General features: G+C 40.6%; 1 protein-coding gene across 1 annotated transcript in view; it reads right to left on the bottom strand.

Annotated features, from left to right (window-relative positions):
* LOC145655869 (uncharacterized) overlaps positions 1-14,760 on the bottom strand; it is a 176,683-nt gene extending 161,923 nt beyond the window's left edge. Inside the window, exon 1 of the mRNA XM_081709333.1 lies at positions 14,604-14,760. Within this exon, the coding sequence (XP_081565459.1) occupies positions 14,604-14,760 (157 nt within the window). The remainder of the gene's footprint in view (positions 1-14,603) is intronic.
* Between the last annotated feature and the right edge of the window lie 743 nt (positions 14,761-15,503).

Genomic DNA, 15,503 nt, shown 5'->3' with positions numbered 1-15,503 from the left:
CTCCTCTATGGGCTGGTATAACACACACACACACAAACACACACACACACACACACACACACAGAGAGACAAACAGAAAGACACACAGACATATGAAATTAGCAAGCCATATAGTGTAGAAATAGATTGATGTTATTCAGGGACCTCATTTATAAAACTTTGTGGATTCCAAAGTGAAAGTGTGTGTATTCTGCACAAATAACAGGAAATGGCATATACCCCCAAAAAAAATTAGATTTCTAAAGCCTCGAGTATGAATTATTGGGAGATAGAGGCGACAATGCAGCGCTAGTGACAAAAAAGGAATTTTAACCACAGGTATGAATGGCAGCACCAGCAACCGCAGGAGTGAGTGGCATTATATTTACATTTACCCTCCACATCCTTTGTGTCTGTGTATTCGTCCTCGATGCGTCCAGCACACCATCTCCAGAAACGCCTAATTTTTTCTCTGTCCTCTTCAGTGTCTTTCCACAGACTGATCTGTAAAGGTGTTCATGGGATTCCTCTCACGTGTGACATCAGGCCACAGGACATATGGGGTTCTAAAGTTCCAAGAGTGTAGATGAGTTGTTTTTCTTTGAATTTCCTAATTTCATTGCTGCCATAGCAACAACTGGCAATGCAAACAGACGTGTCATTAATGCAGTGACTCTACCTCAACCTGGATTGATCAACCATGTACGGCTCACGGGAGACTGTGATACGTATAACATCCCAAAGTGTACTTCATTCTGAGCAAAATCTAACTAGCCTCATTACTGCTGAACTATGAGGGGCCATTTAGGGAGAAATCAGGGAAACACTACTTGTACATACATATGAAACATTTTCACATAAATAGCCTACTACTTACATTTGTGTATAATAATTTAAACTTGCATATACACGCACTTGCCCACTCAATCCCTGGTGCGTAAACAAAGAGTTGCACTATGCTTATGTTGGTATGGGGGTGTCTGTGTGTATATAACAATTTTCAGTGCGCCCAGAAGTCATTTCATTGTAATTTCAAGGCAGATATTTAACATGTGTACAGTGCGTATAATAGACAGAGGAAGACTGTTCAACTATTAATATTAGGACGGTTATTGACATTTGTGTAATGAGTAGTGCTTCTCTTAATGACAAATGCAACCGTTTTCCCATATAGAATTGTGTGCTTTATATTGTTTGGAGGAACTTTTTCTTCTCATTTAGAAACATGTGGACTAAGTGCTCAGATTGTCTTATTATTTCTTATGCTGAGTCTCACCTTTTTTGGCAGATTTCACCACGTTATTACGAACGTGGATACGTTATCTTATAATTATAAGCAGTGTGAGATGTGAAGCTAAGCGAAGCACATGTGCAGAATTTCTAACAATAGCCTGTTTTGTATAGCCTGGCTAACTGACCAATCAGTGAAATTAAATGTGGTTGCTGAGCCTGTTGCAGCTGGGTCAATTTAATTTGATTTCATTGTGTTTAATTTTAAACTCAGCTGCGTGCCATGAGACACAAGTTAATCTGAGCATTTTTTGTTCTAACGCCGACTTAACCTAGCCCTGTTTTAGTTTTTTTTTGTATTATTGATCAGGAAAAAACGATAAAATAGAGAATTTGTGGATAAAATTATTATGAGATTATTTATAATCAAACGACTACACTATACAACCACTTCTTCCTTTTATTTACATATTATACAGACATTTACAGATATTTATATTTTATTTACCCGCGTGCGTCTCTCTTCTCCAAGGTAGCGGAGAGGTATGAAAGGATAAAAGGGGAAAAGAATAAAATGCGCGTCGGTTTTAAATTCGCAGGCTACCTGCGCCGAAGGCGTGGAAAACGAGCACGTGACGGAAAGGCTTCCGTACCCGATGGGTTCAGCTCTCGTGGCCAGTCGGTAGCTCGAAGGCCGTGCACATTCGATGCCGCGCGGCCCCTGGGGCTCACGTTTTCAAGGGTCGAAGTGCGCACGTGCTGATGACCGGCGACCTAGCTCCGTGCCTGGGCACAATTCGGGCACTTTGACCCCCTTCAAGTGAATGGATAGATGGGGGGGGGGGGAACCATACTTCCAGGCCCACTGTGTCACATCGACCACGCAGGGCAAAGTGGCTTCGTCCCTGGGCACACTTTCTTGTGATTTGAGCCTTTAAATAATACAGGATCCAGACTTCCAACGCTCTCTAAATCACATGCCCAGCAAAGTAGCCTTAAACCTGGACCCACAATGGAGACCATTTGACCCTTTAAATCATACTACAACCAGACTTCCAGGCCCACCAGGTCACATAGTCATGCCCAGCAAAGGAGCTCTGGGCCTGGGCAGACCATGCAGTTTGACCCTTTAACCAAAACTAGAAACAGACCTCCAAGCCCAGGAGGTCACAGAATCATACCCAGTAAAGTAGCTAGCTAGCTTTCAGCTCAGTAACCCTAGCTAGCTAGCTATCAGCTCAGTAAACCATACAATCAAATGTCTACGAAGCATTTAAACCGCAAGCATTTAAACCAGTAGATACAGCTAGTTACCGGCTGCACGGTTAACAGTGCAAAGCCATTACCAAGCTACCTAGCTAGCTAGCTAGCTACCGGAAGCACTTTTAACAGTCAGTAGCTAGCTAGCTGGCAGCTCAGTAACCGTACAAATTCGCCTGCTGCTGAAAACTGTCAAGTTGTATTTATAGCTTTCGTTTTAGTTCTCTCAGCTTACTTATTTGTTTTGTGTGTGGTTTTTTTTAGGGAAGTTCAATAATTTCTTAGAAATCTTGGAACATTTTGCCAAATGGCATCTAGGAAAGCCTTTCTGCCCACAGACAATAAACACAAGCCAGAATTCCTCAAACAGGAATGAATCTAATTTACAACACGGTTTAGTAACATTTCAGGCACATGAGTGGAGGAACTAGCAAATTCTAAATGATGAAATCGAAGCTGATAAAAATCCATGAAAATTTAAACTGGTCATGAAAAAATGCTTGTGAATGTGAAATATGAAACATTTTCACATAAATAGCCTACTACTTACATTTGTGTATAATAATTTAAACTTGCATATACACGCACTTACTTACACTGTAGCTTAACTCACTGAAAAGCAACACTGTTCTGTCCTGAGTTTAGAAACTTCCATTTTTTGTGGTTACTTGTAATTAAGAAGCACACGATGTCAGTAGCAGTGAGTCGATTGATGTGTATAGCTATTGGAGAGCGAAAGAACAAGGAGTTATAGTTCATTGTATCTGTGCGAGTTCAGTTGTCTGCATGCCATTTGAAAGTGTTGCAAGTATGTATGTCTTATTTTATTGTTATTTGTAATCACAGATTATTTTGTGGATAACAATTCTCTGTGAAATTTGGTGCATTGTGTATTTCGGTACGAGTTGTGCCGGGTGTGTTGCTGATTGTCTTGATGGGTTTAATTTCACCTTTCCTCATGACGTCAGTAAACCTGTGGACAAGAACTGATCTTTTTCAGTTTTGCTGTCAGCAGAACGTTTCTCTGCCTGTCAACTTGTGTATCGTACACGTACAGATAACAGAACTTCTACAGCCAAGGCAAGAACAGAAGCATTGCTGAAGCAGAAACGCTAGAAGCTTACTTGCAAGTTAAGCTTAAATTCTGTTTCCTTGAAAACCACACAACGTACTGAACAGTATGTGATAGAGCATGCAATAGCACAAGCGACAGAACTCCATTTAAGAAAGGATGGTGTTTCAGCAAAACCAGAAACAACCTCTAGCAACAGGTTTCCACCCTCAGCTTTCAAACCTAAAGCCAATTTCAAATCAACACTACTTCCCATTTTAACTCACAGCACCCTTTTCTTGGTGAAGATGGATAAGTCCATGAACCACATGGAGTTAGGTTTGAGAACAACTATGCCCTGCCAATGCAATATTTCATGCCCCAAAATGGCATCCTACTCCCTCATTCAATCCTATGTTTTCAAACACCCATGATAGCAACACAGACGTGAATGACTTTGAGATATCTTACTCATTGTTAGCTTGTGGCTACAGGTTTACTTCAATTTAATGACAAACCTCAGAACTACAGAGCCTGGAAAGATTCCTTTCAGACTGCTACCAGCGGTTTAAAAGTGGTTTAACTCTACCGCCAAATGAGGAGATGGATTGTCTTCTCAAGTGGTTAGGCAAAGAGTCAGCAGACCATGTTGAACAGATAAGAGCAATACACATCAATCATCCAGAAGCAGGACTGGCTATGATATGGAACAGACTGAAACAATCTTATGGCTCAGCAGAAGCAATAGAAGATGCTATGTTCGATTGCACTGATGCCTTTTTTCTAAATTAACAAAGTTGAGTGATCTGCTACTGGAACTACAGTCAGCCAAGGCTGAAGGTGACTTGCCTGACCTCTCTTTTCTCAACACCACAAGAGGTGTAAACCTCAATGTACAGAAGCTTGTGTTTAAGAGGACCAAAGAGAATAATAAGATGGCTCTTTCAATCCAGGATGCATCCTTCATGAAAATAATGAACGAAGGACTACAGAAAAATTCAAATAATAGTTGGACCGTTACCCTTTAAATGTCCACGGCAACGGCTCCCGAACCACAGGCCTCAAGCACTTGAAGCATCTCATGTCTCTCGGGCACACTGTGACTTAGATCATCAGACCACTGTTACGGCCTTGACTAGGCAGCAAAGCTGTAAAAGAGTGATGAGAAAACCAGACAACCAAAAGTGAATGTAGAAAGAAGGGAAACACAAGGAAAGACCATGGTAGTTTAAATGTTGCTGGTGTATTATAACACACACACACACACACACACACACACACACACACACACACGCACACGCACACGCACGCACGCACACGCACACGCACACGCACGCACGCACACACACACACGCACACACCTCTGGGAAAAAAAATAAGACCACTACAAAATTATCAGTTTCTCTAATTTTACAATTGATGGGTATATGTTTGACCAGGCTGAGCAGATGTGTTTTATTCTATAAACTACTAGCAACATTTCTGCCAAAATCCAGATAAAAATATTGTGTTTTAGAGCATGTTTTTTATGAAAATGACTAATGATCAAAATAACAAAACACTTACAGAAATTTCAGACCACAAATGTGATCTGAGTATGTGTCACTAAGAACAGCTGGTATATAAAAAACGTAGACTTTTTAAGTTGCTTTTCAGTTCATTTAAATCATTAGTCAAGCTAATCAAACCCAACCAAGAGAGAATCCAACACTACCTGCACTCAGATGAGCTACAGGTCTCTCCAGGTTTGTCCTCAATTAAACCTCTATTAAAAGTGTTAACTGTAGTGTATTTTAAGTGTGACAGTGTAACCACTGTCTTTGGTGAAACGGGGAAGACTGTAGTCTTCCTTTATTGTGCAGACACCTGCATAGTCCTTTTTGTGAGACTGTATTACTTCACAAAATACTGCCGCAATCATCATCATCACCGCCTCTGTGAGTGAGTGTGTGTTGGTGAGAGAATGTGTTGCCACCTCCATGCCATAGTTGCTTTGTGGGTTTAGCACCATGGGGATGTCTCTCCACATGTTGGTCATGGGGTCACAGGCCTCTACACTCTGCAAGTGATCAGCACTATCAAACCCACCCACCTACAAATGCAGAAAAGAGGAGAAAGATTCATCTGGAAGTGTTACTTTGGGGATGAAGTTACATCCATTACTTCACATCTGGGAACTGCAGATCCTGTTATGGTTGGTAAATTCTGCAGTCTTGACAATAGCAGACATTTTGCATATCCTTCACTGGTAAAAACTGTAGCGTGTGTGATTGAGGTCCGTTACTGTGCATTATACAAACATACGCTAAGCGTGTGTGTGTGTGTGTGTGTGTGTGTGTGTGTACAATTGTGGCCAAAGGTTTTGAGATTGACAAATTTTGGGTTTTACAAGTTTTTAGATCCTTTTGTCAGATGTTTATATGGCATAGTGAAGTAATTTCATAATATTTTTTTACTTTTTATTGACAAATACATCCAGTTTAAGCAGACTTAATATTTACAATGTTGACCCTTCTGCAATTCACCTTGGCATGCTGGATATCATCTTCTGGGCAAAGTCTTAACTGATGGCAACCCAATCTTGCCTAATCAGTGCTTGGAGTTGATCAGTTTTTTCTTTTTCTACCATCTTTTGAGGAGAGACCACAGGTTCTCAATGGGATTGAGATCTGGGGAGGTTCCTGACCATGGACCAAAAATGTCAATGTTTTGTTCACCGAGCCACTTGGTTATCATCATTTTGGCCTTGTGACATGGTGCTCCGTCATGCTGGAAAAAGCATCCCACTAGCAAGTCTGGGTTTGACATCCTAAGACGGCGGCTTCGTAGCTAGCAAGCTATAGCGCCAACTAGCTACTGAAACTGTATTTCCATACAATTATGTCGCTATTAACAAGAAAGCGAAGATTAATTAGCTACTTTGTTTCATTCTTTGGAAAGGTGCCATTTATAGTGATATAGATGGCTACTTATGTGGTGTTGCTTAAACGTACAGGTTTGATGGTATAGATTGACGTTTGCTAGCTAATATAGAGCTAACTAGCGAGCTAATAGAAATAGCTAGCTAGCAGCAAACGTTCGCCATTAGCGATCACAAAACCAGGTACAACTAGGAAACTCATTGCGCTCCATTGGTTGCCCGAACAGTTACATTTCTAACAGTGATTTGACATCGTTACTTACTTAATACTTTTGTTGTTTTTATTAATTTAACTGGTGTAGAGTTTCTGTCAGCCGCGACCCTGATGTTTCTCCAGTGGTGGTGTTCATCTCTGCCCATCTGAATTATTGCATTTAACTACTTGTTGTTTCACGTTGACATTTTTTTTTATCGGGGACACTGCGTGTATATAAGCAGATATGATTTCTTTTCCGCCGTCTGTTTCCATCTTCTTGTCCATGATTTTTCTTCAAGAGTGGACATCTTCCAGTTAGCTAGACTCTCTCTCCAGATACCGTTTTAGACAGATAAAAGTCGGCTGGCCCTAAATGATGGCTTTGGCTCAACGTCCACGATAAAGCTGTGGAAAAACAACCAGTTTAAGACAAGACATGCGGTGCGTAAAGATACCACAGAGCACCACGAAAGAGCTTAAACGTACCGCTTGTCTAAACAGACTTTTGGGGGATATGAATAAGCATAAAACGGACAAGTAAGACACATGAAAATGACCATTGCCAGAGTGAAGGACAACTGATATTCAAGTAAATTATATTTAAAGGTATTTGAACGCGGACATCAATCCCGTGTGGTGATCTGTGTTAACTCTGAGTGAGCATGTTAATAGAGTTATGGTCACTGCACAATATTTTATTTTTTAACCTATCTTCCCTCCTTTTTTAAACAAAGTAAAAGCCAATATGAAAAATATAAATATGTTTTTATATATATATATATATATATATATATATATATATATATATATATATATATATATATATATATTGTGTGTGTGTGTGTGTATAGGCTCATAAAAAGAATAACGAGTAAATTATACTGGATGTGGAAGCATGTTCTGGTTCTCCTGCAGCAGAATGGAGCACTAATTGATCGAAAGAGATCATTCCAAATGACCTCTATAAGGTTTCATATAATAATTGCTTTTAGCCTCATAGATGTACTATATCTGTAGCCTTTAAGAGCAGGCTAAACTTCACACCACGTCTCTTCTGCCCTCAGGCGGTTGGCAGATGAGATGCCTAAACTGCAGGAGTACCTGGAGAAAGAGGACATTGAAAAGAAGCTTCTGAGCCAAACAATGAGGAGCTGCTCTGTACGTAAAATATAAATATCTGTAAATATCTGTATAATATGTAAATAAAAGGAAGATGTGGTTGTATAGTGTAGTCGTTTGATTATAAATAATCTCATAATAATCTTATCTACAAATTCTGCAGGAGTACCTGGAGAAAGAGGACATCAAAAAGAAGCTTCTGAGCTGAACCAATGAGGAGCTGCTCTGTAAATAAAATATCTGTATAATATGTAAATAAAAGGAAGATGTGGTTGTATAATGTAGTCGTTTGATTATAAATAATCTCATAATAATCTTATCCACAAATTCTTACACATTTACATAGTAACATTCACTCATATACTCAAATTCCATATCATACTTAGAAAACGTCCACCTCATCTATTTTAAAGTTTTTTCCTGATCAATAATACAAAAAGAAAATAGAAAAAAGTGAACAGCACCCTCTAGCGATGCACCTCAATTATTTCAAGATAACTAAAACATGGCTAGGTTAAATCGGCGTTAGCTTGCAGCTAGAACAAAAAAAAAAATGCTCAGATTAACTTGTGTCTCATGGCACGCAGCTGAGTTTAAAATTAAACACAATTAAATCAAATTAAATTGACCCAGCTGCAACAAGCTCAGCAGCCACATTTAATTTCACTGATTGGTCAGTTAGCCAGGCTATACAAAACAGGCTATTGTTAGAAATTCTGCACATGTGATTCGCTTAGCTTCACATCTCACACTGCTTATAATTATAAGATAACGTATCCACGTTCGTAATAACGTGGTGAAATCTGCCAAAAATGCTGAGACTGAGCATAATAAATAATAAGACAATCTGAGCACTTAGTGAACATATTTCTAAATGAGAAGAAAAAGTTCTTCCAAACAATATAAAGCACACAATTCTATATGGGAAAACAGTTACATTTGTCATTAAGAGAAGCACTACTTATTACACAAATGTCAATAACTGTCCTAATATTAATAGTTCAACAGTCTTCCTCTGTCTATTATACGCACTGTACACATGTTAAATATCTGCCTTGAAGTTACAATGAAATGACTTCCGGGCGCACAGAAAATTGTTATATACACACAGACACCCCCATACCAACATAAGCATAGTGCAACTCTATGTTTACGCACCAGGGATTGAGTGGGCAAGTGCGTGTATATGCAAGTTCAAATTATTATACACAAATGTAAGTAGTAGGCTATTTATGTGAAAATGTTTCATATGTATGTACAAGTAGTGTTTCCCTGGTTTCTCCCTAAATGGCCCCTCATAGTTCAGCAGTAATGAGGCTAGTTAGATTTTGCTCAGAATGAAGTACACTTTGGGATGTTATATGTATCACAGTCTCCGGTGAGCCGTACATGGTTAATCAATCCAGGTTGAGGTAGAGTCACTGCATTAATGACACATCTGTTTGCATTGCTAGTTGCTGCTATGGCAGCAATGAAATTAGGAAATTCAAAGAAAAACAACTCATCTACACTCTTGGAACTTTAGAACCCCATATGTCCTGTGGCCTGATGTCACATGTGAGGGGAATCCCATGAACACCTTTACAAATCAGTCTGTGGAAAGACACTGAAGAGGACAGAGAAAAAATTAGGCGTTTCTGGAGATGGTGTACTTGACGCATCGAGGACGAATATACAGACACAAAGGATGTGGAAGGTAAATGTAAATATAATGCCACTCACACCTGCGATTGCTGGTGCTTCCACTCATAACTGCGGTTAAAATTCCTTTTTTGTCTTTAGCGTTGCATTGTCGCCTCTATCTCCCAATAATTCATACTCGAGGCTTTAGAAATCTCATTTTTTTGGGGGTATATGCCATTTCCTGTTATTTGTGCAGAATACACACACTTTCACTTTGGAATCCACAAAGATTTATAAATGAGGTCCCTGAATAACATCAATCTAATTCTACACTATATCATTTTCTAATTTCATATGTCTGTCTCTGTTTCTGTTTGTCTCTCTGTGTGTGTGTGTGTGTGTGTGTGTGTGTGTGTGTGTGTGTGTGTGTGTGTGTGTGTGTGTGTGTGGTTCTGTGTCAGTAGTGGGGCCTGTGGCCCGATTGGAGTGTTTGCGGCGTGAGAAGCAGGAGTTGGAGAACAGTTTGTTGGAGCAGCTGAAGGATTTGAGGTTGCAGAAGCAGAAGGAGCTCCAGGTACTTCAGAAGATGCTGAAACACGAGCAGCAGGAGGAGACAGAGCTCCTGCAGAAACAGCAGGAGGAGGAGGAGGAGCATAACAGGTCCATCAAGAGTAAGTACTATGGAGATGCAATAATACTAACATAACTAATAATGAATGTTAGCCTTTAGGCTCCAATAAAAGTGATACTAATATATGTATAGTACTATATATAGTATATTTTATATATCCAGTAGTAATTATGCAGTATATACAATCTGTGTTCTATATATATCCAGCAGTAATGATACTTGCTCTGGCAGATATGAAAATGGCCTGTGAACAGGAGACGAAATCTCTGGAGGAAGAACTTGAGAAGCTCAGACTGTCACTGCAGGTAGAGATCCCTTATAGTGTCAGTACACATCCACCAGTACCTCCACCTTTCACTTATAGCAGCAGTACACATTCAGTACACATTCCCACCTTTCCATTGTACTGGCTGTAGTGATGATGCATGTGTGTGTGTGCGTGTGCGTGTGCGTGTGCGCGTGCGCGTGTGCGTGTGCGCGTGCGCGTGTGCGCGTGCGCGTGTGTGTGTGGAGTAGCATGTTCTGGTTCTCCTGCATCAGAATGCAGCACTAATTGTGAGGAAAGACCTGCATGTCGCCAAGTCCAGGCCTCTACACCTCTGCACTGTTTCACTCACACATCAGCATGTGGTATGAGCAGGACTAAGACATTTAAGGGAGACTCCTTTAAACCTTTAAGGGATTAACCCAGTACTTGTTTTCATCATTTCGTTGGGTTTGTTACCTTTCATCACAAGAATCTGTAGCACTCAATCTGGTAAAACTATGCGCACTCTATGTATATTATGTACTCTGTACGTGTCAAGTTGAAATCAGCTCATAATCATACTCATAAACGTATATATCAACTTATGCTAGTGTATCTACAGATGTGAAGAAATTAAATAGTATCTGTATGTCTGTATTTGTGCCCGTGTGTGTGCGTGTGCATGTGTGTGTGTGCGTTGTCATCAGGCCCAGAAGAACATACTGTTGGAGAAGGATGTTCAGGTTCTCTAGCAACAGAATAGCACCAGACTGCGAGGATAGGCCTGCATCTCGCCAAGTCCAGGTCTCTACACCTATGCACTGTTTCACTGACACATCAGCATGTGGGATGAGCAGGACTAAGACCTTTAAGGGATTTAACCTTTAAGAGATAATCTGTTCAGAACATCCTAAAAAATTTTAGGAAAGTTCTTAAGGGCTATGGTAGTGTTATTCAAATGAGTTCATGAAAGTTTTTAAGGGTTACATTAGGGTTGATTGAAAGAGATCATTCCAAATGACCTCTATAAGGCTTCATATAATAAGCGCTTTTAACCTCACAGATGTACTATATCTGTAGCCTTTAACAGCAGGCTAAGCTTCACACCACGTCGGTTGGCAGATGAGATGCCTAAACTGCAGAGGTACCTGGAGAAAGAGGACATTGAAAAGAAGCTTCTGAGCCAAACCAATGAGGAGCTGCTCTGTAAGTAAAATATAAATATCTGTAAATATCTGTATAATATGTAAATAAAAGGAAGATGTGATTGTATAGTGTAGTCGTTTGATTATAAATAATCTCATAATAATCTTATGTACAAATTCTGCAGGAGTACCTGGAGAAAGAGGACATCAAAAAGAAGCTTCTGAGCTGAACCAATGAGGAGCTGCTCTGTAAATAAAATATCTGGTAGTAGTATTATTTAAAGTGTCAAATGTGATGAAGTGTGCCCAGGCTCAAAGCTACTTTATTGGGCATGACTGTGTGACCTCTTGAGCCCGGAAGTCTGGAGCATTGGTTATTTAAAGGGTCAAATGTGATGAAGTGTGCCCAGGCCCAGAGCTGCTTTGTTTGGCATGATTGGGTGACCTCTTGGGCCTGGAACTCTGTTTCTAGTTTCATTTATAGGGTCAAACTGCATGGTGTGCACAGGCCCAGAGCTACTTTGCTGGGCATGTCACACACGCGGGGAGTTCCATGCACAATGCCTTTACAGATCAGTCTTTGGAAGGGCACTGAAGAGGACAGATGGAAAAATGAGGCATTTCTGGAGCTGGTGTGCTGGAGGCATAGAGAATGAGAATGTAGATACAAAGGAGGTGGGATCCAGGAGAGAACTAATAAAGCAAACCAATAGCAGAAAGCAGAAGTGGCATCTAAAGAAAACGAAGATAGATCGGAAAAAACCTCCTACAGTTGGTATGGATGTTTGATTTTTTTTTTTTCTGCTTTTTGGCCTTGCCTTTCTAAATGGATGAATTTAAACCACATGTATAAAAAACACAGTAAACTAAATCATCTTTGCAATAAGGGACAAAAACTGACTTATTGAAAATGCTTTTATCCTCTGATCAGCAATGACTAAAACTCATTTAAAATATGCAACAGCGCTTGAAATATTAGGGCATTATTAATTTTTTACAAGTTTGTAGATTCTTGTCAGGCTGTATGTAATACATACAATATGTGTTTCATATATATCCAGCAGTAATGTTACTTTCTCTGGTAGATTTTAAGATGGTCCGTGAACGGACTGAAAGGACTGCGATAGAATGTCTGATTGAAATGAACGATGGATATGACCTGTACAGATCAGCCATGACCAAGCAGAGTCACTCTATGGCACCTGCTTCACCAGCCCTGAAAAACATCAACAAAGACACCAAACCAGGTTTGGGTGCAAAGCAGTCAGCCTTCTTCCCCCTAGGTCCAAGAGAGCACGACTGGCTTGTGAAGTGTCCAGCAGGACAGCAGGATCAAATCTGCCAGCTTCTGCTCCAGGACATCATGCTGGCAGAGAGGAGAAACTTCATGTCTGTTTTCACAGCACTTCACTGGGCTGCTAAACAAGGAAACAGCGAAATGATGAGCAAGATCCTTCTTCTATCACGGCAAGGTGGGCCAGGGGTTGACGTAAACACCAAGAGCTACGACGGCTACACCCCACTACACATCGCTGCTTTTCACTGCCATGAATCGGTCCTGAGTGTTCTGGTGTGTGATCATGGTGCCAACTGCAACATACGTGACAACAGTGGCAAAAAGCCCCATCACTACCTGCACAAGGACGCCTCACCCAAAGTGAGAGAGATGCTTGGACCCTTTCACGCTGGCAATTACAAGCCCTCAGGCCAGAATGTTCTCCCACAATGAATTTCCCAAAATAAATAGCATATCGTCAAATACACATTTTCTCTGACTTGTCTTTCACTCCTGATTTTGATGGTATGATCAAAACCTTAAGCTTTGAAATAAATCATTTGCACATAGATGTTTAAAAAATTGAGTAGTCATATTTAAACATTGTCTGTTTCCCTTGAATATTCTCTAATGTTTTGTCTTTGAGTAATGAAAGGTATTTGAGGTCCTTCAGCTGTGCAAGTAAAGTACTACTGAATTAGTAGTAGGAGAAGCCACTTTATATATGAAAAATTAGGTGTGTGCTTTCTATTGTTTGTAAGAACTTTTTCTTTTCATTTAGAAATATGCAGACCAAGTGCTCAGGTGAAATTAGTGTGATAAAAATGTTCCCACCAATTAGTTCAAGTTCAAAGTTCAAAAGGCTTTTATTGTCATTTCAGATATGTACAAGTACACAGCAAAAACGAAACAATATTCCTCCCGGACCATGGATCCAACATAAAACAAAACAAGTGCAACAGACAGCACTCTACACGAGTGCAAACAATACAATACAGTGCAATAATGTCATACAATAAATAAATACAGGACAGGACCAATACACAAAGAACAGACAGTGCATTTATTTTTACCAGTACGCAGTATTGGGAATACGTAAAATGGGTTGTGCATAGGAGTCAGTGACACGCTATACTGAACATAGCAGTCACTTGTAGCAGCCAGAACAATTCAGAGTACAGTGCTGATATAGTACAGTACTCTAGTAGCAAGTAGGAATGATGTGCAAGAGTGCAAAAGAAGTGCATATATGTGTGTGAAATTTGACTTCAGCGACTATTCCGATACAAAAACAGTGTGAGTGTGTGTGTGTATGAGTGTGTGTGTGTGTGTGTGTGTGTGTGTGTGTGTGTGTATATGAGTGCGTGCGTGTATGACTGTGTATAAGAGAGAGAGATAGTATATACTAATGGTCAAAAAGATTTATTGCTTAATTTGATTGATTGATTTGACAGCGGTCAATCACGCCGCCCCCACACACACCACCCCGACCGCTCCCCCCATATATTTTATATTTAGAAAAAAAAATTCTTTAATTGTGAAATAATCAAGTGATTAAAGTAAATAAAAGTTATTAGTCTTAAACGAATACTTACCACGCAGTCTTTAAAAAACTAAAACTCGCTGTTTAAAAACTATTTTGTCCCAGGCCTGCTGATCCAGAATACACACTGATCCACAACCTATCACAACCAAGGGGACTATTAGAAACTGGTTTAAAGTGACCAGTCCTTCAGGTTTGATCTCCTCCAAGTTACCCTCTACCTGCCAGAACCCAAAATGAAGCAGTGGCCGGACTCTTTGGAAATGCACCAGTGGCCTGGAGCTCGAGAGGGGCAGGTGTAAAGGGTTTAGTATGAGGAGGGGTGCTTAAGTCTGGGCCCAAAAGGTTCGGCTGGTGCGCCAGGTTTGTGGAGGTGTGCATACCTGGAGGGTAAACGAGGAGACAGGGTGTGGCGTGGCCAGGTGAGGGTGCAGTTTGGTGGGAATGAGTGATGGGCGTATGGTGCCCTGGAGGTGTGGTTGTTCCAGGAGGGGTAAGGTGGTATAGTGTGGCTGGACAAGGGGGTGCTTCGCTGGTCATGTGCTTGTGAGTTAGAGGCCTGGAGGTCTGGTGCTTTGAATGACAGAAAGGGTCTGATTTGTGCCCAGGTTTAAAGGTACTTTGCTGGGCATGACTGTATGACCTCTTGGGCCTGGAAGTCTGGTGCTTTGAATGATTTAAAGCGTCAAATGGTCTGAGGTTTGCTCAAGTTTAAAGCCACTTTGCTGGGCATATGGTTGTGATTTAGAGGCCTGGAAGTCTGGTGCTTTGAATGACAGAAGGGGTCAAATGGTCTGAAATGTGCCCAGGCATAGAGTTTCTTTGCTGAGCATGATTGTGTGACCTCTTGGGCCTAGAAGTCTGCTTGTAGTATTATTTAAAGGGTCAAACTGCATGAAGTGTGCCCAGGTTTAAAGCTACTTTGCTGGGCATGCTTGTGTGTCCTCTTGGGCCTGGAAGTCTGGTTTTTCAATTTATTAAGGTGTCAAATGGCCTGAAGTGTGCCTAGCCCTAGAGCTTCTTTGCTGGGCATGACTTTGTGACCTCTTGGGCCTGGAAGTCTGCTGCTATTAATTTATTAACAATCACAAAACCAGAGACAACTAGGAAACACGTTTCGCTCCATTCGTTGCCCACACAATGATTTGTCATGGATACTTACTTAATGCTTGTGTTGTTTTCCTTCATCTAACTGGTGTAGAGTTGTTGGATTTTTTTGGGGGGGCACTGCGTGTATATAAGCAGATATATGTATATGTGTATGATGTGTATGTGTATATGTA

This window comes from Electrophorus electricus, unplaced genomic scaffold, assembly GCF_041902795.1.
Source record: "Electrophorus electricus isolate QZ-2024a unplaced genomic scaffold, ASM4190279v1 Scaffold38, whole genome shotgun sequence".
Taxonomy (NCBI): Eukaryota; Metazoa; Chordata; class Actinopteri; order Gymnotiformes; family Gymnotidae; genus Electrophorus; species Electrophorus electricus.
Note: the sequence above shows the minus strand (reverse complement) of the source record. Positions and strands in the feature narration are given on the sequence as shown.